This window comes from Aythya fuligula, chromosome 10, assembly GCF_009819795.1.
Source record: "Aythya fuligula isolate bAytFul2 chromosome 10, bAytFul2.pri, whole genome shotgun sequence".
NCBI lineage: Eukaryota > Metazoa > Chordata > Aves > Anseriformes > Anatidae > Aythya > Aythya fuligula.
Window position 1 is genome coordinate 6,156,659 of NC_045568.1, and position 24,764 is coordinate 6,181,422.

Below are 24,764 nucleotides of genomic sequence, written 5' to 3' on the forward strand. Positions count from 1 at the left end.
AAAATACAACAGTTTAATTTCAAACAGCTACTGCTGGAATATGTAATACTTTTTTTTAAAAGGTGTGCCATTTCTTAAATATACTGTGACAGTAAAAGGTATATGCAGATGGAATCACAACACTGTTTTTGAATTTTGCTCCAGTTATCACCTATGTTAAGCTTTTATTAGTGCTGAGGACCACAACATCTATGAAAAATGCTGTTCCCAGTTTTTTTTCCTATTCTTTTTGACTGAACTAGCTCAACAAGTAATGGGAGATCAGCTAATGAATAGATTACTTAAATAGGAGGAGTTTATACAGACAATTTAAAAGCTACTGTTTTATTAATTAGAATTTATCAGTCAGAGTGAAGGATTTGTGAAATGTCTGCATTACATTAAACACTGCACGGGCTAGGTCTCTTGGAAGGGAGGTGAAGCATGAATTCTTCCCACAGCTGTAAGAGTCATTCCTTGGTTTCATATCCTAATGCAAGATGTCTTGTATGCTGCTCCGAGTTAAAATAGGTTTCCTGTCTTAAAATAACTTATGGAGCTTTGAATAGTGTCATAAGATTTAAGCTTCTTGTATACTTTTGTGTTTTGTTGATGTTATTTAGTAAAAGGGAAGTGGTGTTCAGATGAAGGGCATGTGATTTTAACCTGATTCATAGCTAAATCTCAGCCTGAAAATGCTATTTGCTGTTTTTGGATAACTTTTCTGTTACATGGATGTTGGCTTTGGACATCAGTGTTTTCTGCTTCTAGTGGATTATTATTTTTTAAATCTGGTGACATTTTGTATTGCTTAATTCTTTCCAAAAAGAGACTTTAACATGCACTCTCATAATACCTCGTTATATATTATTTTGAAAGTGTTCTTGGTATTATAGAATCTGTGGTAGTTGGCATTCAGTTGGTAGTTCAGCATTAGGAATTAAGGCTAATTTAGGAATTTACTTGTTCTAGACACAGGTTTGTTTATTTGTTTATGAGTAGTTTAAAAACTATCAGACAGCTAATTGAAACGGTGCCCATATGCAGACTCCTGGCTCCCTTAACAATGTAAAAAAAATCATTTATGTTACTTGTATCTGTTCATGCCAGCACAGATCCCCCCCCTCCTCCCCGCAAGTACCAACTCCAGATTTCTATTGTACAGATACAGGGCTGCTTAAATTTACCCAAGAGGAGTATATACTTAGGAATAACTGGTTCTATACATACATCATGTCCCACGTTTAAAAAATAAAAAAAAATAAAATAAACTGCCTATTTTGAAACAATGCATAACTAATTTACTACTTAGTTCTCCTTCATCTCAGATATATGGTCTGTTTGATCCAAGAATCTTTTGTGCATGATCATTTTCTCATACCATTCAACATTGTGATTGCACGACAAAGGTGGGCGTGTTATATTATGTTTTTCATTCTTAAATTGGAGATTAACAGTACTGGTAGAAAATTGTTTATCAGAAGATGATAAATGGAGAAGGCCTTTTGTTGCCTAATGACTTTCAAACTCAGGAGCTGAGAAGCAGAAGTCCTTGCTTCTTTCAAAACTGTAATTTCTTCTTGTTACCTTAACCATTTTGTTTGCCTCTTTAAATGTTTAATGCTTCTATGTACGTCCTATGTATATATGTAGTTGTGCTTTGTTCTGCATCAATTTGTTTGCTAGTGACAGCTTTAATATGTGCTGTAGTCCATCCCTCTCAGGAACATACCTATATGTTTTGTAGGCTGTTTTTCACATTTGAAACTGTCTGTTTGAACTTGTTAGCCCAAACCATCTTTCTTTGCTAGAAGACCTAGCCTTGAAAATGTTCATCTATATTGCTGAAAGATGAATCTGAGAGGAAAAATAAAAACAAAGAACATCATGTTAAAATAATATCACAAGGTTTGTGACCTCCTTTAAAGTACACAGAAGTGGATATTCCATCAGAATTGTCTTTTTAAAAACACATTGAGTATGTAGCTGGTTACAACCTTCTATTTCACCTCTTTCCATGTACACGGTCTTAAAAGGCATATTGCTTTATGTGTAGCATCATCTTCACTAGACAGCGAGATGTGGGCAGTCATTACTAAGTCTAGATTTTTACTATACTGTGTACAGATTTTTATATGTATAATTATGAGTTGTGGTTTTTTAAAAAAGACAGCCCTGTCCAGAACACATAGCTAGTCGGCTATTGTAAATCAGTATGTGTCTACTTCCTTCCAGGGACTCAATTTTGCCTGTACTGCCAGCATTTTTTTGTCTTGGCCTAGTTTTGCTGGCAGTTGTGACTACTTTAGTAACTTCCTTTTAATGATGTTGTTCTTTCCAGGCTAGGATAAAACTTGTTTGGCTTTTCTTTTACGTTTTCAATGTCTGAATGAACATCACATTTTTTCCAGTGTGTTTGTGTAGCACGTTGCTGTTCCTGTATATTAAGTAAAGCTGGATCTGAGGTGAAGCTCTCCCCTGAATTGCTGAAATGATTCAGTTTGCAACCATTTTGCTAAGGGCTTCAGGTTTCTGCTCTCAGCTATTCCAAAAATCAAAAAGAATAGCTTACCTCAAACAAGAAAGGTATTAGAAGACAGTCTTACACATAAGCTATCTGTTACCTGCATTTAGTTCTCTGTAACTTTCTGAAATACTCTCAAGTGTCTGTCAGGTATTTCTAAATTTTTCCCACGCAAGATTTGTAAAATCCTATACTGGTAACTGAAATAAACCTTTATTTTCAAGGCAGCACTTGACAAGTATGTCTTGACAATGACTAATATTCTATTTTGTCTACCATGGCTTCACATGAATGATGATGGGAAGCTTTTCATCCTTACAATTACAGAATCTTCTTGCTTCAGGTGTTCAGACACTCGGCTTTTGTTAGCTTTGGGGGAATATTGCATTCTTGCCAGGATTCTTTAGTCAAAACTGCACGTTCTTTGAGTGTTCCCTCCTCCTTCCCACCACCCTGACCATGCAGGATGGATGGTTGGTGATTCAGCAATTTCTGTCTTCCTATATTCCTTCCTTTTCCTACCTTTTCCTTACGTTACTAGAAATTTGAAGAGTAATGATTTTTATCCCGAGACAAACACCTCCACCTCACCTTCTCCCCAAACCAGCTCTCCACCTATTTTCGCTGGTTTGTCTTTAGTACAATTATTCCCTGTAAAGTGGATGCATTATTATATTTTCTGTTTTGATTAAAGCATGTGTACAGCTTTTCAACTCTAATGGTCACCTTCACTTTGTTAACAATAAAGAGGGTAAAAAGGTCTGTTCAGGTTCCCTATAAGCAGAAACTCTCTACTTGTGTGATGGCACCTACCATAAGTGTTCACAACTCCAGTCGGTTCTAATTCTGATTGTTCTGAGGCAAGTTTTTGCGCATTACTGATTTCTTTTCACCGTCTTTCTGGGCTGTTACAGAAGGAATGTGTAATGGTGTCCTACCAAAAACGTTTTGCTTATATGCAAAAAATGCAGTAAAGGTATAACAAAAGGAAATAACTTCAGTGCTAGTCATTGAAGTAGAAAAGCTGCTTCTGTTTGGTAGCTATGGTCAGCAGAAATGGAAAAAACTCTTACTAAGCATGGAATCATTGTACGTGAACATTTGCACTTGATGCTGTTGAAATTACTCTGAAAATGGCAACGCCAAAGCAATAAGGTCTTTTCTTTAATTCTCATATGCTTTGTATCCTGTATTGAAAATTCCTCAGACTTGCCAGAAAGTAAAATGACTATTGCTGATCTCCCTCTTTCCAGAGGCTTTATGGGTGAAAAACTAATTATTTGCAATGGCATGCTGCCATTGAAATATTACCTTGCCAAAGCAGCATTTGTTAGTCTTATAATATAGACTGTAAGCACTGCTGAACCCATTCTGGCTATTTGAACATCTAGCAAAGGTGTCTTTGCACTGTTCTTTGTAGATCATCAGGCTCCAAGAGAATTTAGTGCAAGCATGGGATCATTTGAGTGAATAAAGCCACATTGTATCCATGTATATCCATGCTCATTAGATGAACTGTTAAACCATGCAAGAGTCCAAAACTGCAGAAATGCCGAGGGGAGTTCTGCCAGAATCAGCTTGCTCCATCCAGATTAATTAGTCTCTGCTTAGAAAGTGCCTGGCACCAATATCTCTGCAGTCCATTTCTCAGTCATGGATTTATCTGCATCAATTTTCTTCATCCTGCCCTACTGCACTGATTATTGAAAATCACTATTTTCCTTAATGGGAGATGACTCAAGATTTAACTGTATATCAACACTTATTTCTAAATCAAATTTGCCATGCATCATCTAATGAGCAGACTTTCTTGCTTTCCATATTTCAAGGTTAATTTTGAAAAGCTGAATATCATGCAGGCAGAGGCCAATAATAAATATCATGTAAAGATGTAGTTGATTAGAACAAATATCACAAGATCATTCAGTACCTAATAATGTAATTTGGTTAATCTTACCATTTTTTCAGGTTACTGTTTATCTATACGATACCTTGGAATTTATTCAGAAAATAGAGTATTAGATGAACAAGCATAAAGTTAAACTAAGATTTTTATAGGAGGACTACTTTACTGAGTTATCACGTATTACATACATGACTAATTTTGTATCTTTTGAGGATTTTAAAGCATGTAGTTTTTTTGTTTTTTTGTTTTTTTTTTTTCTTTTTCAGTAAGTACGTATACTGCCCGTCTTTTTTTTTTTTTTTTTTGGTGAATTCTGAAAAAATCAAACAATACTAGTCACAAATTCTTAAAGGTAAAATTGCAAATTTTAGGCTATAGAATTGATACTTCTGACTAGTACTGTTTAGGATAAATAATATATTTTTCTTTTACAGCACTGAAAAACACGGAAATCTTCTGCTGTTTTTTAGAAGCCTTTCATCTTATGCTGAGTGGTATGAACATCGTAGATGCACATTCTTACATTTCAAGGTACTGTTTATTGAACTTTTCTATATAAATTCTCCATTTGGTTCTTAAGTTGTTCATCAAGATGGAGCAATGAAGAAGAAATTAGCTCTTCAGCAGAGTCTGTGAATCTTACTTTTGTGTGTTCAGCAGAGAATATTAGGTGAGGATGTTTGTGTTGTATTCAAGGGACAGTGCCCATGCTTGGTATTTTTGTTGTTTTTTTTACCATGCTAATGCTCCTGTCCTCATATGTAGAAGGAAATAAGAATATCAGTGTCTTCTTTCTGGAGGAGTAAAATGGTTGTTTATTGCCATTGCATTTCATTTTGGGTGTGGAAAAAAAAGGGGAGGGGGGTAAGAAACCAGAAGAAAATAACATTTGTGGTCTTTGGCATTTAAGCATTCTTAAAGACTGGATCTGTCTCTTTTGAAAGTGTGACGACATGTGTTTGGGTGACAGCACTTCCAGTTCTGCAATATTTCACTTGAAGAGCAAATAAACTGCTCCTCCCTTTTAAGTGGAAAATACTATCTCAATTTAGTTTTAAATTAATGTTACTTGGCTTGTTAGCTTTGTACTGGTTTTAAGGTAAGTAACTCTTTTTCAAAGTGAAAATACAGCAGTCTTGCAAACACAGAACATCTTCTGTGATTGAGTGGTTAGTGTTACAGGTCAATGTTTAACTACTTAATTGTTTTTATTTATTCTTTTAGCTCAGTTTTATTTAGCTCAAGCATTTACTGTCCTTCAACTCAGCACCCTCATTGCTTTTTAGCTGTATTATGAAGTGTGGCCTGCTTTGATTCCTATATTTTGAATCTTCTAGGTTCTTCAGAGTACTGTGCTGGATTAACATTTTTCATTCTCTTTAATCTGTTTGGTCAGTTCTGATGATGTTTTAAAAAAAATCCTATCCTCAGCTGAGTGTAAACTGATGTTGTCTAATCCTGCTGGTTGTTTTATAAAGACTAATCATTCAATAGTGAAATAGAGACTGACAAGGTAGAGAGAGCACAGAGGGCTTCATGGTTTTATGGTGTGCTTTTTTGTTTGTTTGTTTGTTTTCTTGTTTTTTTTCGCCAGCTTCACTAATTCTTAGATCAGCCTCGTGACAGTAGCCACTGTGGTTTCTGGGACAATGTAAATATTCCTCATTGTAAAATTCAGTACAAACATTTAAAAAATAGAAGATAGTATTTTAAATTGTCACATGTGTCTTAAGGAAGCAGTTCTAAAAATGGTTTGGTCAGTCTCTGAATGTAAAGGATAGTGGTATTTCATATAGAATGTATCTATGTCTTAAGTGAATGTATCTCCATACATATATTGTATACTACTGGTTTACATCAATGTTACAAATACTGTTCTTAAAGTTACTTTTTTAATTGACAAGGATAGTGATGAGAAAAGCAGACAAACTTGTGAGAATATGATTGAATATGGTCCTATGAAGGTATTCTTAGGCTGCCTTATTTATGTCAGCATTAGTAATAATTTCATTTAGAAGTAGAAGGCTTTCTGAGATGAGAGAATTAACAAAGGCATGGTGGATCAAATCTGACAGTTCCAAGTGTTCAAAGCTAGATGCTAAGGGTAATATATGCATTTGTAACAATATCCTGTGTTTAATTCAGTGAAAGTGGCTAGGAGTGGCTTTTAACATCTGCATAAAATAAATGAATAATCTTATCCTGTAAATATTTGCACTTCAATAACAATATTAAACTTTGGATTTTTTTCTTACTACCAGCTTGATAGACTTCAAGTATATATCCAGCTAACTGGAAACAGTACTGGAGAGAAGGCTGTTTTTTTGGGGGGTTTTATATGCATTATGAATTAGTTATTGAAAAGAAAATTACCCAGGCTATTAGGTAGAAATAGGCAGTGCTTCTAATAGTTTTGTCATAGCATAGCGTATTAAAAGCAGGAAAGGTGGATTTCTTCCCCCCTTTCTATTAGCTCTGGTACTTGAGAAGGAAGCAATAAAGTAGAAGTGAATGGATAATTCAGTAGTAATGGAGATGTGAGATGAATGACTATTGCAATTTGCAAATGAAGTTGATCATCAAAAATAGCAGTTTTGTAGTGTGTTTTTGCAGTTAAAGGGAATAATTGTGGTACAAATAACTTGGATTAAGCAAAAAAGCTGCTTGTCATATATATTTGACAATAAGTAGGCTATTCTAGAGAGCAGGGGCAGCTTTAAGTAAGTTTGGATAGAACGATGTTCAGTTGTAAACAAATTGTGCTCTACATTATATATTCCCTGCCTTTGAGCCTAAGCAGTTGTGAATTTTTACTGTAACAGGTTAGTCTGCAATATGCATGCTTCTCACACACCAAAAAAAAGAGTTCAGTATACCTTTACTACCTTCTGCTGCTACTCCTGTCTTCTACTGCAGGAAAAAAATCTACAAGGTAGTGCTTTAAATAAATTTTGAAGAGGTGATTGAAGTGTCCCAGTCCTAGCTTAGTGTGTTTTGTTCCCCCCCCCTCCCCCTCCCCCCGATAGTCATATAATATTACTTGTATGGCAGGTCTTGCTGCATTGCCGCAATAAATATGTTTAGAAAATGGATTTACAGCTACAAATAATTTTCTGATCTAGGCACACCCATAGTCTGCTATGAGACTGCATAACTCAAGTATGTAGGCATTGTTGGAAGAGCAGATTATTCAAGCTGATAAACAAGAAAAAAATTCAAGTTTTATTGGAAATACAGACTAGAAATAAGTAATGGGGAAAAAACAGTGTACATTCAGCTTGATATTAATACAGGTCACAAAAACAGAAGGCAAAAAATCTTGCATAGTATAGCCCTTCTAACTTAAAAATTTTGATGTTTTCTCATGCTGTGAATGGGGAAAAGTAAGTTAAAATGTATCAGATAATTTATTGTCTGTGTGGGGCTTTCAGAAAATACCAGTTGTCTACTTGTGGTTTGCTCACAAAATATTAAGAGCGTTAAATTAGAATTCTTGTTGATGTCTAGTACCTTTTCAAAAATCTATACAACAACCTAATGTAAAATTAATGGTGTGGTGGTAGTAAGATCTTAGCGTTTGTGTGTGCATGTACTACATAAATGTGCATACACCTGTTTATGCATGTGTATGCACATGCTTGTTTTCACAGGGAAATAATAGGAATAATTTTGATATGTATTGACTCCATTAATATTAGGAAGAGCTTTATTTAGTAGTAATGACTTGTAACGAGAATAAGATCAGAGGCACTACTTATAACTTGTGTTTACTTCATCTTATCAAATGGGGATGAGAGAATTGCTGGCTTTTATTTTTTTCCTGGTCTAAATTTGGATTGAAGTTGGAATGTATTTTGATATGCTTTGGGGCTGTTTATCTTTTTGCTGAACACCTGGAAATATCAAAATTTTATGATTTAGATGGGAAAAATGAAAATCAAATGTTTTTCTTGCTGTAGGACTTCTTGTTCTCAGATGCAGTAAGACAATGGAATTTCTTTTTAAAATAATCTAAACTGGAAAATTGGGGATTGCTATGCCTTTTTTGAGTAATGGGTTCAGGGCAAAAATATACTTGTCTTGCTTTTCATATTCGTATACTTTTTCCAGAATGATGAACCCACAGCTGATTCTTGACATAGTCACTTAACCTTAAAAAGTGACTTACAGTTTCATAGATCTCAACACTCTTAGTGACAGAGCATCAGTATGTTCAAAATTAAGTTTGAATTTATTAATATTTCCCCAGAGCACAAGCGCTAACAAATCAAGGCTTAGCTAAATAAGATAGACATAATTAATACAAAATACCTTAAAAATCAGTATTCTAGGTGGTATTAATACATCATGCATTTGGTGCTTAACTAGTTCTACGAATTAGATATCTACACTAGCTTCAAAGTTAGTATGAAGTTGATCCGGTAATAGTACTAGCACTTGTTTGGCATTTGTTTATTTGAAGAGTTTAAGCCTGTGGTAGGTATTTGAGGGGAGAAACCATGTTAGAAGAAATGTATTTTTGTGTAATTAGAAACCCTGTGTTCTGAAAGACATTATGTCCAGTTTTAGTGAATGGATTGAGGTCTGCACACATAGCTTTCTCTTTTCAATAGATTGTTTTAAAGTACTTGAGTGAAATCATGCTAGTTTCATTTGCTCAGGGTTAGCACTACTTTTAGATCAGTGATAGAATCAGCTTTTTTTTTAAAGATTTAATGTGATTTTTGTGTAATGAGTGAACGTGTTTCTGTACAAAGGTATTTCTGTTTCTTTGTACTGACAGCTAGTTGAAATCTTGCTCGTTTACAGGTAAAAGCATTAATTCAGCTTTGCTGTTAATTATATTGTCACATTTCCTGTCAAGAAAAAGCAGTGAACAAGGCTCAGTTTATATCATGCCTTAATAACAAAGGTACTCTGTCATACCATGCTGTATGCTGAGCATTGTATTTAAATGGGAAGATAAAGTTGACTCATATGAGCACAGCTGAACAAGGTGTGTGTATATATATTATATTTCCATCAAAAATGTGTAAAAATATTTATATGTAGTATATACAATTGAATGCGTATATATGTATACATTCAATTGTAATATATATCTATAACTGTATTTAGATTATTTTTGAAAGAAAAATACTAAAGGAACATTTGACACATTTGAATGTTCCGCTTGCTTTGTTGCTAGGTATACTAAGCCTAGATAAGAATTTTTCTCATTTTCCACTAATCAAGTTTTCAAGGAAGCTTTAATAAAGTTAAACATTGCTAAGTTCTGTGTCTAAACATAACTTTCTTTCATATGCAACTTCATTCCATGCACTTTCGAAGGTCAGCTGAAAAAGCTTCATTTCAGATCAAAGCGAGTATGATTGGAATTAAAATTTATTTTTCCTCTGTAGCTTGCTCAAAGAATGTTTGTGTTTATCTGAAAGCAAAATGTGGTGGTTGTCCTGGAAATTGATAAAGAATGTGAAAAAGCAGTTTCATGATTTTCCCTACATGTTAAGAATAAATAGTGAATTAGAAGTTGAAACCATATGCATGTGTACACACATTTTTATGCTTTCATCAACAAAATCTGAAAGCATGGGTGGCATTGTAACTCCTAAATTAAGTGGATGTTTTGAAATAGTTATTTTAGAGGAGAACTCAATTTCAACACAGGAAAAAGTTCAGGGTATGCAGGGAAAACTGCATTAGCAAAAGAGAGGATATAAACAGGAATAAGAATGATCTTCTGTTACCATGCTTGAATTTTGGCATGTATAATTATGTAAGTAGTGACTAGTAGTATGTCCCTACAGGCAATGTTCTCAAGCAGGAAAAAGCATTAACGTGCTTTGCCAGGAGGATTGGATTGCCTTCCATCCGTATCTCATCCATACGCGTGCGGATGTAACGTGTGTTGTTCGACTTGCAGAATGTGTCATCAGTGATTGTAGTAATGTTGTTGTACTGCAAAACAAAACAAATTTTCATTTTTAAGTAAATACACATGCACACACGCATACACAGACGTAAGTTAGAGAATTGCCAAACTGTAATATTATTATTATCCCCACTCATTTTATTGTCACTGGGATTGATTGTGTTAAAGATAGGTAGGAATCAAGTCTCTTCAAACCAATCAATGAACTGATAAACAATTTGAGGTTTGGAATGTATGGTTGACAAAAGATTATTGCTTTTTTTTTTTTTTTTTTTTTTTTTTTACCATTTCTTATTAGCTTTTGTACACCAAATATAAGAAATTTTTGCATGATAGTTAGCTAAGAGCTTCTGACAGTAAGGGTACTTAAATTTTGCTTTATCCTAGAGAATTATTTCAAGTCTTAACTACTTTTTCCTCCTGTGTATTAATGAGGATGTGCATGTTGAACACTGGTTGTGGCCAAACAAATGAGAGCTAAATTGTTTTATGTGGAGGAGCACTAGACATCTGTAGCACAACTGCAGTTTAAACTGTTTTAGAAGGAAATGGGGATTGGTTTGTGCAGCTAGGTCTTTTTATAATATAAAGTTAAGGAAATAGTTCAGAAATACCTGAAGGTGAAGAATACGCAGACTCTCTGGTAAGTTCAGGGGAACAGACTCCAGTGCATTATGTCCCAAGTAGAGGTAGGCCAAATTTGTCAGCTTCTATTGGAAAGAAAGAGAGAATCATTGCTGATATTGCTTACTCTTGTTTCTGTTGTAAGCCATGTATATTTTTCTGATTGCAGAGAAAGCCAATAAAGTGATCTAACAGGAAATATTTTGCTGTGAGTGTTGAATCCTATTGTACCAAGAAAGTCACAGGCCTTCTATGTGCTGGAAATTTCAGTGTTGGCATACTGGTCATAAAAACTATGACTATAAATATATATCCTTGTTTAATAGCATTTATGTCATCCACAGACTTGTATTTGAGCCATTAGTTTTGAATCCACTATTTCTTTGTGTGTGAGAGAGAAAGGAAGTAGGTAGGATTATATCTTAAAGACAAGAATTTTTAGATGAACTACTACATGAGTGCGCCACTGTCCGTAGGAGTATTATTCCAGAGTGCCTTAAAAACAAAAAACCTGAAAAGCTGCTTTCTCCTAGTTTGTTTCTTTGATCACAAAAACACAAGAAAATCCCAGTGATGGCATACTCCTTTTATTTACCTTGGTTGCCTAGATTGTCATCTTTTACTTACTTTGAAAGCATTTGCTTTGATTCCTCTGCTCTTGATTCTGTTTTGGTTTGCATTAAACGTTGTTAGTTTGGGAGGTAGAACAGGAAGTTTTACAAGCCGATTTTCAGCAAGAGAAAGTTCTTCCAATAACAGAAGCTTTGAAAAGGCTCCATCTTCAATTTCTTCTATCCTATTTCCACTAAAATCAATTCTTCTCAAAGTAGCTATACACAAAAGAAATAGAAATCTAAGTATCAAATTTATAGTTGCGTAGCATACTAAACATGCGTGGTTTTGTTAGATGTTACAATGACAATGGCTGCACTATCCTGTTAGTATTTACATTTGTAGATCACAAAATGTGAATGAAATCCACGCTAGGTTTTCCTCATTATTGAGACTATATATATATATATCCACATGTATGTGATCCTTCCTGTTTGCGTAGAGAAAACATGATTGTAGATCCTGGTAGAATTTGCAGTGTCATAGAGTGAAGTAGGTGGGAGAGATCTCTGGAGCACTGGAAAGAAACGTACACGGTCGTTTAAGACTGGCCAGGAGACAGTCAAATTTGACTTTTAGCACCCTGTTGCTTGATTAAAATGGATATGTGGGCCAAAGCGGGTTATCCATATTGTCTTCACAGTTCCTCTTCTAGCACAAGCACTGAATTAAGTAATACACATTGCATAACCTAGCAAAATATAAAGTATATCTTGTTTTGGCATAATATTAAAGGACAACAACAAATTCATTATTGTTACAAATTACTTACTAATGTCAGCAAAATCTGAGACTGCTATCCTTTTTATTTTATTAAATCGTGCGTATAGGTACGCTGTTTCCTTTGGCAGTGGGGGTACAGCTTCGATATCTATTTCCTCGCAGTACACTGATCCACTTAAACACACACAGAGCAGACAAGTAGGTAAATCTGAAAGCAAATTATTTTGAGTAGACAGTTAAAAGTTATTCAACTAATATTCAAACAATTTTTTTCTGGTATCTTTACTTCTGGTATCTTCTATAGAGATTTCCCCTCTATTAAATTTTTAGTTGTTCTACCAGCAGCAAGTTCCACACAGATTTAATACCCTGATTTTTTTGTCTGTTTTTGTATTCTTTCATGCGTAATTTCCCTGTGTTATATTCTCTGTTCTTAACTGAGCTTGTCTTGGAATGCTATTAATCCATATTATTTCATTTTTTAAGTGTAGAACATTGTGAATTTGATGACTGCAACGCTTTGGCCATGTTAAATGTAATCTTTAGAACCATTGCTTTCAAAAGAGAAAGTCATGCAGGAGAAATATCTGGAAGTGCCCACGTTTGATATTACAATTGCACTGGAGCATTTCTGGTGGGGTCATGTATACTCTGTGTTACTCCTAGCTACTATTTTGTCTAATCCTCTTTATAAAAACTCTAGTAGTGGTGATTATATAATTGCTTTAGGCAATCTGTTACTGAGTTTTTGTATAGCTATAATTTTGAATAATGACAGAAACTCTATCTCCTTTAATACAGTTTAAGTCTATTATGGCTTGTCCTATCTGTCATAAATGTTAATAAACTATTATTTATTTCTTATTTGTGCTAATTCTTTATGACAGGAATATTCGGATACATATAACAAATACGGCTTTGAATCCAGTTTTGTTACCATTGTTACCTATATACTGCAAAATTTTGGTTGGCTTCCAATTTGGTCTGTAGTAAAGAGTAGTTTTGTGCTGGTAGGTAGTCTGTTAAAACTGCATAGCACAGAAGGATCTTCCCCAATCTGAAGAGTTACTGAAATAGTAAATACTGAGCCAAACCAGTGTATGTACTAGAGCACTTTTTTTTCTCCTTCTCACAAAGGAACTGCAGAAAATGGGATTGACATTTGGAGCTTTAACTTGAGTTCCACCCAGTTTGCTTTTTTTTGATTTGGTTTGTCATCTTCTGTTTGGGGGGGAGATTGTGGGAAAAAAAATGGTATCACTATCTAAAATGCAGCAGTTTCTATGCTTGTCTGAAACTCTGTAGAAACTCTGGGGTTTTCCCAGATTTGTTCCTGTTTTGATGCAGGCTTGTTGACAGATGCTATTTGGCAATAGCTAATCCCTATGATTAAAACTTCAGTGCAGATTGACACTGCAGTGGTCTTGCTGAATCATCTGTGATATCACAGATAGGCCCAAAATGTTTCTCTCTTTTCTGTGCTGTGTTTGTCAGAAAACAGCTTTTTCTTTTTACATGTAAAAATCATCATGGCTCATTAGGAGACAATACACCTCAAAGCTAGTAGGAAGAATGTCCCTGACATATTTTAACTGTTTTTGTCCTAGGAATCATATTATGCCCAAATTCATTTACATTTCAATTCAATTTCAAAATTTTTTGGATGTTTTACATGTTAACAGAATCAAAAAATCAAGAGTGTATAAAATGTTGACTTCCACAGTCATCAGATGCGCATTGTGAGAACAGAAGTTTCAAGTTAAGCTATTTAACTTAAATATATTTCATTGCAAGCTGGGGAAACTGTGGACTATATTGAAGTATATATTTTCCTTTTCTTGCTTGTACTGCCTAGCTTATTTAATGTGGGTACATCTCTACAGCAAATACAAATGGGTAAGTCTAGAGAGATTCTTATAGGCTGTGTTGTGTATTCAGTGTTTACCTGAAGATACTTTGATTTATTAACCTGTTCTGTCAGAGGCAAAAGTTTAGAAGACTTTCCATAGGAGATATGAAAGATGTTCATAGATCAAAATGTTATTTGTATATCCCTTGTCGTCCTTTGTATATTCAATTTTTATATTCAGAGCCTTTTGTAGAGTTTGCATGTTACAGTATCCATATCCATTAACTTACTTGTATCCTTTGTTGGTTTTACACTGCGTTCGCTGTCATCCCCTTGCAGTCTTAGGGCAGTGTCAAGAGAAACGTTTGTTGCATCCTTTGTGTGAGAGCAAATGATATTTTAAAAAACAATAAGCACAGTATTACAAGGGTCTTAAATAGTACATCTTTTCAAATGAGCTTCCTACATCTTCTTGTGACATTTAATTTTTATATTCATCTTACACACTGGATGACTAAGATGATATATTATCCCTTTTGTATGTGAGCTCTGCGGTTTGAAAGGCAAAAAGGGAAGATGTTGCTGCTACTGTTCTTTGGATAAGACCACTAACCATAAGGGGGCATGGGAGGGTAGAAAATATCAACTGTTATGGGGAAGGAATACGTAAGCAATGAGTGTCTACAAAAACCTGCACTTTTGAAGACACAGTATTTTGCAGAAGGCATAATGCAAAATTTGAAAGGATTCTTATGACTATAATTTAAATTATTTATGTTCAAAAAAAAAAACCCAAAAAGAATCCCAATGTTTCCTTGCATTTGAAATTATCTGAAATACCCCATAGAGATATTTATTAAACTTTTCAGTTGCACGGAAACTTGTTTTATAAACATGTTCATTTCAGGTGTTGGCTGAAGTTTTGCAGTACGTATTCATTAAATGTACTTAAATCTCTGTTGAACCTGAACTCCTAACAGATAGTCTTTAGTGATGCAGGAAATTATAGGTTTTCATTGAATATGATTGGGATTATAATTACATGCTATTTCCCTTTACAGCAAGTCATACTATGGCTTGCACATATTAAACTTTGGAGGGCCTGTTAGGTTGACCGTAGCAGTTGTGTTTAGCTAGCATCATTTGTTGTCTTTTTTGATGGGTCATACTTGCAGGACAGAGTAAGACAATGTGCTTCTCACTCTACTTGGCTACCAGCAACACATGGGGAGAACTACATCAACAGGTGTGTAGAACATTTTTCTTTAAACATGCTTAATGATCAGGATCTTGGCCTGAGTACAGTAACTGAAGAGAGCTTCTCTGGTTGCTCACAAGAGAAACATTTTTTTTTATTTCCTCATTCAGGCATGTAGCATACTCTTCATCTACTTACAGCAATGTGAAAGTAACACTGTCGGTTTACTTCTGGTACCAACTTTGCTTTATTTATTAGTGGGAATATTTGTATTTAGCAATATAAAACCATTGAGCTTTAGAAACAAGTATCTTGGCCAGCCTCTGTCATTTTGACCCTTTTTTAGCCTGTGAATCATCCATCACTTGGCTTGCCTCTGCGTCTGTCTATCCAGGCTATGGCCTTTTTTTTTTTTTTTTTTTTTTTTACAGTTTTGTGGGGGTTTTTGTAATGTTTGGGAGAGGTTGGTTTGTTATAGCAGAACATTTCTCCACAGGTTAGAATGCTGATGACAGTTCAGCAGCTTCTGTGTAGGGTAAAAGATCTGCAGTATTTGGTATAGAGAAGTTGGAGTGTAAGCTGAAAAGTTAGAAGACTCAAACAGCAAATCTTTAAAAATGTTTAGTTTGCACAGTTCTGTCGATTAGGCATGTAAAAACATGATACTGACAGAAGTATTGATGCCCGTAGAAACTTCGGTATAGATGTAGAACAATTGCACTTTTATTGTAGTGTGCTTGGCTCACAAGGGATGCTTTTAATATGCTTTAATATGCTTATGTGAAAAGTGTTTGCTGACATAGCATATGTACCAGCTGTAGGTTTCTAATACAGTATCCTGCTTGAGGTGTGATCCGAGAACAAGTATGCATGCGAGTTCTTTACAGGATACAGCACACAACTAGTTTCTGAAAGCAGGAAATGTCAACAAAAGAATAAAACTGATTATTTACACAATACTGTTAAATACACAAACAATATATTCCCAGGCCCCCAAATAAAAGTAGAAATAACCAGTATATTGGCAGTATTTCCTGGTCAGCTATAGAAATTCCTAGCCATGGAATACTGGTGCAAAAGATTGGTTGGATTATAACTGCAGAAATTTTGTTACTTCCATATATAGGGTATACATTGAAGAAACATTGACCTGCTTACATACTTAAATTCCACCTGCCTCTTGCACTTGACTCTGCAAACATGAGTTCCTCATACAAAACCAGATTACAATTTGATATCTGAACACTTTAAATATCTTTAAAACTTTGGCAAAGTAAATGAATGATTCATCCTGATAACACACAAGGGTGTTCTATGAAGCTGAATGTTTATATTCAATGGAATAATTGAGTACAGACTCATGAAGGTGTCTAACTGAATAGTTCTTCCTGTTGTAGAAATCAAGATTTCATGATTTTAAATTTCTAGTATTTTAAATTTCTAGACAGGAGAGGCTGTTGTTTCAAACAGTAGATGTTATAATGGATATGGCTTGGATTACCTTCTGCTGAATATTACACTGGAGTTCACTTCATTTTTTTGATTACAAACACAAATGTAGATGGTACTTCTGTTTTTTGGAAAAATTCCGGTTCCTTTTTTTTTTTTTTTTGATTGAGAACACAGTAAGGAGTTAACTGTGTCATGCTTTTCTGACTGGGCATGTTTGAAGAAACTATTGGCACGTATTTCAGTTACAGTTAATGCTTGAAATATTCTGGAAGCTACGATTTCTATTGTAAGTGAATAGAAGACTTGCTTGCATATCCAGTGATTTTAAATTGGGAACCTTGGAACTTGTATAGATGTATTTGTTGCACATAAGGAACTAATTTATTATTTTGCAATGAAAACACGTCACTGGAGGACCGACCCGATGGAAATAATGACCGATTGCATTCCTGGAATTACCCTAAGCAGAACTGTTGGCCTTCAGTAGACCTCCAGTGTATATTGCTGCCAGCACAGACGTTGATTGGTTTGTGGCATATCTGCTGGCACTATTTCCTTATAGGTATACAGTATATTCCTTAGTCGTCTTTTTTGCTAAAATAGTAGTGTATTCCTATTAAAATGATTTTAGAAGCAAATGTCATTTGATGCTGTGCCTAGCTTGTTAAAATTGATGTGGAGCTTTTTAAAATTTGCTTATTGAGTAGATAGTCACCTATTTGTTGAGTTATTTAAAATGGTCTCTTTATCAGAGGTTTATGAAACATGTTACTGTGTCACTGTTGCTGATGTCAGATTCAGAAATGAATTAGGAATTTTTACTATAAATATTGAGCTGCCATTTTTAGTTTAATACTAGAAAGCTATAATTAAATGGAATTTGAAAAATAGTAAAAATATATGCAGAAATGATTTCTCTATAGATGTACTGGAATTTATTACTTATAACAATTACCTTCTGTTCTCCCCTTTTATTTGTTTATCATGTTATTGTAACAAGTACAGTTAATATTGATAAAAACTACCTTGAGGCTATTAATATCCAGATCTGGTAGTTACCACTTTGTTTAGAAATGTCATTTTCCTTGGCAGCTAGTTTTAGGACAATCATTGTTAGCTTTTTTCCTACCCGTCTGATGAAGTGTTGTATCTTGTTCTGTGCATTTCTTAGGTCCTGTCAGAGCCACTCTGAACAGAAGGATGAGGGTTTTCACTGTGCCTTTCTGCTGAGGCTGTTGCACTTCATTTAACTCATCTCTATTTTTGTGTCTTGTGTTTAAATTAACAAGCATGTATGTGGAGCACATAGCAAAACAGTTCAGAATTGACCGTTTGGGGGTGCTGATGAGTGCCCTAACACATTTTTATTGCAGCGTTTAAGAGTCTGAAAGTGTTAACACTATATGCAACTACAACAGGACTGGACATTCTGTAGTAGCTTAGGACTGCTAAACTGTCAAGTAGCAAAAATACCAGGGGAAAAAAAGGGCAAAAAAAAAAAAAAAACAAAAACAAACCAACCACCAGGTAATAGTTTGAATCAAAGGAAAACTGATTTATGATGACAGGTTACATACAATAAAAGCACTGTTTCAAGTTTTTTTTTTTTGTTTTTTTTTTTTTAATAAAAAATAACAACAACCACACAACTAAATAAAATCACCCTCCTTGCTTTTAATTTAAACTTATTTTGTTAATACATTACTCAAACTGTTTAGCTAGTGTGCTAGTACATACTCTTCATGAAACTTGAAAATAGTAGGTACATAACTACAGCAGAGTTTAAAATGCTACATTCTTACTTGCAAAAGCAAGTCTTATGAGGGTTTCTCAAATTGTAGCAAGGGTAGTATTTTTGTGGTTTTAATTGGAGTGCATTTCCCTTATATCTGAAACTATTGTTATGTTTTGCCATTATTGTGAGACTTCTCCACAAAACTTGCATACATGCATGTTACACCTTATTCATTCATATAATGCTTAGCAATTAAAATATTAAACTGATAAGATAAATACCTTTTTTATCTCCTTGGACTGTATTTCATAATCTTGGTGGATCAGGCTTCCCATGGTAACATCTGTATCATAGTCATAAAACTTGAATGGTTCTTGCTGTATAGGTGGTGCTGACTTCACCAAAGGTACAAACACAAACAGAAAAAAAGCAGGCTGCAAAGTCTTCATTTTCTCACAGAACAGTGTATCTGGCTTGCACAGAGCTGATGAAGATCTGCTAGTGTGTTGACTATGGAGAATACTTTCTTTGTGACTGGAAATGAAAATGCAATCCGTCAAAACAATATTTAAAGCCTAGAGAACTAGTTGGCAGGGGTTTCTAACGCATAAGGAACATGGAACAACTTTTAACTCTTGGTATTCTTTAATTAGGCTCCAGTATTATAAAAACTGTTCTTAACGTGAAGACAAACTAGGAAATAACAAACAGCCTTTTCCAACTGGTAAGGGAAAATATTATCTTAATTCCATTTGCTTGTTTTCCAGAGTAGTGCTTTTGGTAACGTCAGGAGGATTTTGTAAAGCAGTTTACAAAACACTTGGTATATACAAACCTGAATCAATTAAACCAAGAGAGGTTTTTCCCTGCTGTCAAGATATCGATATTTGTTATAAGGCATTTAGGTTTGAAAATCATTCTCTCATTGCTCTTGCCTTTACATTTGAAAGTAAATTGCACAACATAACTTTACACACACACCACAGAGTATTTTGCAGGTTGTACACAACTGGGGTTCGTTTGGAGGCTACAAACTTAATTTAAAAGCATTTTAAATACATACGCAATACTTCTTAAAAATAAATATTTGCACAGCATATTTTCCTGCTTGTTGTAATTGAGTGCTTTTCTTAAGCTTTAGGTTAGTATACTTTAAGTTAATATTCTTTTAGGAAAAAATGTCCACCTACCGTTTTAGTAGATTCCAAGTTCTGTGATTGTGTCCTAAAACCAGATATTCTTATGTATATGTTAACCCAAAGTAGACTGATAAAAAGAGTAAAGTTATGAAATACATATGCTGCAATGAATACTTCTTCCAGGATTGACAGTCTTAAAAGTGCTTTCCATGGGGTAAAAAATGCTTTGCCAGCATTCTGTCCCTAGGGTAAGAGGTAATATCCTGGAGCAGGGGGTTGTACTTTGAATAACATTTGTAAATGTTAAATCTGTCTAGTTCATCCCACTTGCTAAAGTGTTGGTTTTCTGCTATGGGGTGATTTACTCTTTATAATTGTTAAGGCTTTTTCTCCAAATCAAATATTAATTGTGCAAACTAGAGGTCTCTAACAAGGCATGTGTTACCCATTTTGTTTAATGGTTTAGCTAAGAGACAAAGCAGCTGCTTTCTGACTGAGACAGAGGTACAGCCAAAACATATGTATAATGTATTAGTCACATTTTTATGACTGATAAAATGTTTCAGTACAACTTGTATATGTTTAGAGAAGTTTCACCTAGGTAAGAAGTGGAAACTGTTCTGTGTGAAGGGTTCTGGAAACAAAAAATACTATTTAGAGTTTGGGGGCAGGGTGGGGGATGTGTTGAGATTTTCAGACGAGTCATCCATGTCTACATTCTTAACTGAAAGACTTACTACAGAATTTATTTAGAAATTGTTTCATAATAAATACTTGTTTCAAGTGAAGTTCTGTTTCAGTTCTATAGATAGCTTAGTAAATACCATCCAGGTGTAGAATTTTTCTATGAAGTAGAAGCAGTGGTATTCTAGATTTCTAATGCATTTCTTCCTCCCCCTATCCTTTTCCTTATTATGTATTTTTGGCAGTCTGTATAAATGGGAGCCAGATGACCAACTTGTAAGTTTACGAAGTAGCTTTTCTAAGTGTTTAAAAAATGTGTAGCAATAAAACCTATCAGGGAGATATTCAGATTAATATTTTAATGACTTCATTTAAATATATGTATATATATATATATATATAAGATAGCACTATCACCTAGATAATGTTGGAGATAAACAGTAGACCTATTTGGATAGATTTTCGTGGAAGTTCTGTCTTGTTTAAAACCAGATGTTGTTAGTAAATATGGAAATTGGAGATTGGCAATAGCCATTTGCTGTCTAAACTTTTTTCCAGTTTATAATCACTTGCAATTTTCTGAACTTATTAGGCTTTTATTAAAAAAAAAAAAGTTTTTGTTTTAGTTCATATGCAGTTTAAACAATGTTGTAGTTAGGACTTGCAGCTTGCTCTAGAATAATGATTTTGTTGTAAGCATATAACTAAAAATATAAAGGGAACAATGTCAGTAATAATGGAAATTGGACTCTGAATCATTCTGATTGCTGTTCAGGTAGAACAGTAAGAAAACCAAAAGTTTTGAAGTTTTGTGGCTAGGATAATAATATGTTTTCCACTGCATTATGTAGGAACTTAGTTTAAAGGACTGCTACCTACCAGAAAAAGTAGATTCGCTGGGGAAAAGGCAGAAAAGTTGCAACATATCAATTCCACCTTATCATCTCCCATGGTCTCATGCATGTTTCAGGAGTAATAATAGCACCTCTTCTTTGCAGCTGATCTCTTTCCAACCAGCTGTTTCCCCTCCCCACCCCACTGAATATCCAGCCAGCATCTGGCTCTGGAAATCCCTTTTTTTTTTTTTTCCCCCAGTGTTTGCATGTAATCAAAGGGTAAATATTCTAAGGTGAAAATACTGAGTATTGAAACTGACAGCATGACATAACATTGGAATTGTATTTGTTTTATAAGTACGGAAGTCCTGTGAAGCCTTCACAGTATGTATATGTGTACGTATGTAATGTATATGGAATAGCCTATTTTTCCCCACATACTGTTAAAAATAAGGGATGCTTACTAGATAACCAAAGCATTGAAAATGTGTTAATGAAAGAAAGCTCTTACTTGCTTGGATCTACAAGAGAAGAGGATGTATAATGTTTGAAGACTTTTGTAATAGCTTCTGCAGAAGAAATTTTCAAGTCTGTTAATCAGTATCAAAAGATTTCACAGGTACACTTACCACAAAAAGTTGTGTAGTGTGCATACTCACTGTTCTGAGTATGTCAGGTAATTAGTTCATCTTGATGTCATCAAGGCTTACCTTAGGGTAGATTTTTCTATCACTTTAAACTGGTAGTGGCAAATAAGGTAGTAGTCCTGTCCTGTAATTCATCTGCTTGTCATCCAACATGCCAGGAAAAATAAGGTATTAACACCTAATTTCAGATAAAAACAAGTGTTTGTTTTCTTTTTTGTTGCTATTATCTTTATTTATGTAACAAATACTCAGCATAAGGAAGTGGATGGCACAAGTGGCTGATAATAAGGAAGGATGGTAGTGCTGCTTTCAGCATCAGGGCTGCTTTGTTTTTGCTCAGAATGACTTGAAATGCTCCTAGAACTCAAATCATCTGAAATGAAAAATGTGGTCTGTGCATTAGCAATAGAGAAGCTACCAGGAAGTACTCACCCTCGCAAGCAGAGAATGCTTTTCAGATGTTTTCAGCATGTAGAAGTTTTACATATAGGTATCTATTTGGATCCTAGTTATAAGGATCTATACACTTAGAAGGTAATTTCTTCTCTGAAATGCTAAATGAGCTCTGTTATTGAATTGAGCTCCAGTTTTCCAAGATGTCCTTGAGAGATTATTTAAGGTATTGTTTCTGGTTAGTCAGGTGTGCCTTACTTATTTTTTTAACCTGTGCTATCTCATTTTCACAAACTGATTTACCCACAAAATACCTTCACTTCAAATGTCATGCACATAAAATGACTGCTTTTCTAATTGTAAAATGGAAACCTGGATGAAATTTGAATGGTAATAATGTCCCTACAGTTCTGTAAGGACATGAAATGTAGCTGGAAGTGTAAATGAAATATCACACATTTTTATTTATAGTGGAGGAGTGACAAGTCAGCCTAACAAGGAACACTCAATCTCTGGATTCTGCTTTTAGAAAAACTTAACTTTCTGGAAGAAGGGTTGCATACAGAGTAAGTGTAAAATTTGTTCCCCGGTGTTGCCCTGTATCAAAGAGAGAATGAAGATTAAAAGGCTTTTAGGACAGAAAAAGTGAGAAGCTGGGTAAGTATGGATGGCAGGAGGAAAGCAAACAAAGTGAAGGTAGATTTTCCAAACTGCAGGAGACATTGCTGATTGCATCTTCTCTGGCATCTTGGAAGGAATCTAGTATTTAGGAGTGTTTAATCTCAAACAAAGGTAAAGTAAAAAATAAAATAAAATAAAATAAAAAAATAAAGCTGAAAATATCCCAGAGGAACAGAAGAAAGATTTTTGTTTTGCAGGCAGACAAAAGCAGGTTTTGCATGTCATTTGAACTGGCTGATTTTCAGTTCAGTCTATTTATCTTGTACTTGGAGTGGCCTCATATCTTATGACCTGCTCAGAGCTTCAGGCTGACTACTTTTTCTGCTCTTGCTTTTCCCCAAGGCAGATAAAAAAGAAACCGAAGTTTCCGTTAAAATCTAATCATTCAAGGTCATATGGTAAAAGCTGTCACGAACAGTTCTTACCCAGTGTATGTTGCCAGAGAAAATGACACCAAAGGGAGGGCAGTTCTCTTCATTTTTGGTAGCTTTCAGCAAAACGCAGTTCTCATACATGTTGGCATGTTAAGTACCTTACTTTGCCATGATGATGTTTAGTAATTCTTTAATACTCAGTAGTTTAGTAAAAAAAAAAAAAAAAAAAAAAAAAAAAAAAAAGTGTTGGAAGAAAGCTTTTCTGTACTCTTTCCTGTTTAAAATGCAACCAGGGGCTGGTTGCTGCTAATTCTCTGTGAGACACTTGTCTTGCTCCTGGTAAACCTCCGCAAGGTGCTGGAGAACTGAGCGCGCTGAAGAGCTGCATTCCAAAGGGGGAAGTCTTTGCCTTCTGTATGGCTGCTGGTTGAAAATGGCTTCGCCAGGGTGCCTGTAGTAGGGACCAGAACTGTCTGTGTAATGACTCCAGACTGTGTGATAGGAGGCGGGATACCAGGAAGAAGGAAAAATTAATAAATGGAAAACAAAAAAAGGGCCTTATTGCTCAGGTACATGGGTTAAGAGAGAGGGCTCTGAGGCAGCAGCAGTAGGGAGAGTACCATTGGGTTGCTGTCAAGATACTCCTTATGAAATAAACCAAAGCTGAATTTACTTTTAAACACTCAGGTTTGTTCTATATTTAGGCAAAGATGTATTTTTACAGCTGCTTAAAGACCTTGGCTTTCATGATCTATCATAGTCTCTAAAGGACAATATTGGCAAGTTGTATAGTTTCCCATTTTTTATTGTTTTTAAGTGTTCTTGGAAGAACAAATTATGGATTATTGCTTAGATTCCTTATGACTAATGAACAATAGAAATCACATTGTTTAAAAAAAAAATCTGTCTCTTCTGTTGGATAGAAAGACACAGGAACAATCTAAGAAAGCTTCTAAAGACATCTCAGGGTTTATAGACCTAGATGCAATGCTAGATTTTCTTCTGGAAGTGATTTTTTTTTTTTTTTTAACGTCCTACATGGAGCAAAAGCACTGATATTTCTTTGTATGTCTTTCATATGAAATGTGATAAGCCATATGCTCTGGGTTGGAATAATTATAAGAGTCTCCAACAGAACAACTATGTGCCTTGACTGCTGTGTGTATGTGTGCTATGGAACTGCCCTGTGACTCCTGTGTCCCTCTCTGCTCTTTGTTGAGGTCCTGACACACGAGTGTAAAATTAGTTGTAAAGCAGTTTGTGCTCATGCTGGGGTTGCATTCATTCTGGGAACAAAGTGCTGGAGTATCCAGAAGGGAAGAAGCAGCCTCCTGGCTTCTTCTCAAGAAATGCACAGAAATTGGTTGAAGGTGTTACTATGGAAGAGATTGTGTAATATTTAGAAAGTATATTCCACTTCAGCATCCTGGGGGGATGGGGGAGGTTTTAGAGATGGTATTAAATCTGCAGTAAATG

The 24,764-nt window shown here is 34.9% G+C and overlaps 2 protein-coding genes across 2 annotated transcripts in view; one reads left to right on the forward strand and one right to left on the reverse strand.

The window, feature by feature from the left end:
• The window catches only part of CENPP (centromere protein P), a 141,465-nt gene that overhangs the window by 9,473 nt on the left and 107,228 nt on the right, over positions 1 to 24,764 (forward strand). Inside the window, exon 6 of the mRNA XM_032193861.1 lies at positions 4,844 to 4,940. Coding sequence (XP_032049752.1) covers positions 4,844 to 4,940 — 97 coding nt within the window. The remainder of the gene's footprint in view (positions 1 to 4,843; positions 4,941 to 24,764) is intronic.
• OGN (osteoglycin) lies at positions 9,737 to 19,907 on the reverse strand. Its single transcript, XM_032193862.1, has 7 exons — positions 19,725 to 19,907; positions 18,816 to 19,068; positions 14,440 to 14,524; positions 12,350 to 12,508; positions 11,593 to 11,795; positions 10,956 to 11,051; positions 9,737 to 10,367 (listed from the first exon to the last, which is right to left on the reverse strand). The coding sequence occupies exons 2-7, from the start codon at positions 18,981 to 18,983 to the stop codon at positions 10,197 to 10,199; spliced, it is 882 nt and encodes a 293-aa protein (XP_032049753.1). The 5' UTR covers positions 18,984 to 19,068; positions 19,725 to 19,907; the 3' UTR covers positions 9,737 to 10,196.

What these genes read in the sequence shown, in the direction of transcription:
- OGN (XM_032193862.1), bottom strand. Translation starts at nt 18,983, where the DNA reads ATGAAGACTTTGCAGCCTGCTTTTTTTCTGTTTGTGTTTGTACCTTTG. An exon ending in AAAACCAACAAAGGATACAA is followed by an intron (nt 12,509 to 14,439) that starts GTAAGTTAATGG and finishes ATTTGCTTTCAG; the next exon opens with ATTTACCTACTTGTCTGCTC. An exon ending in CTCAGATTTTGCTGACATTA is followed by an intron (nt 11,796 to 12,349) that starts GTAAGTAATTTG and finishes TTTTGTGTATAG; the next exon opens with CTACTTTGAGAAGAATTGAT.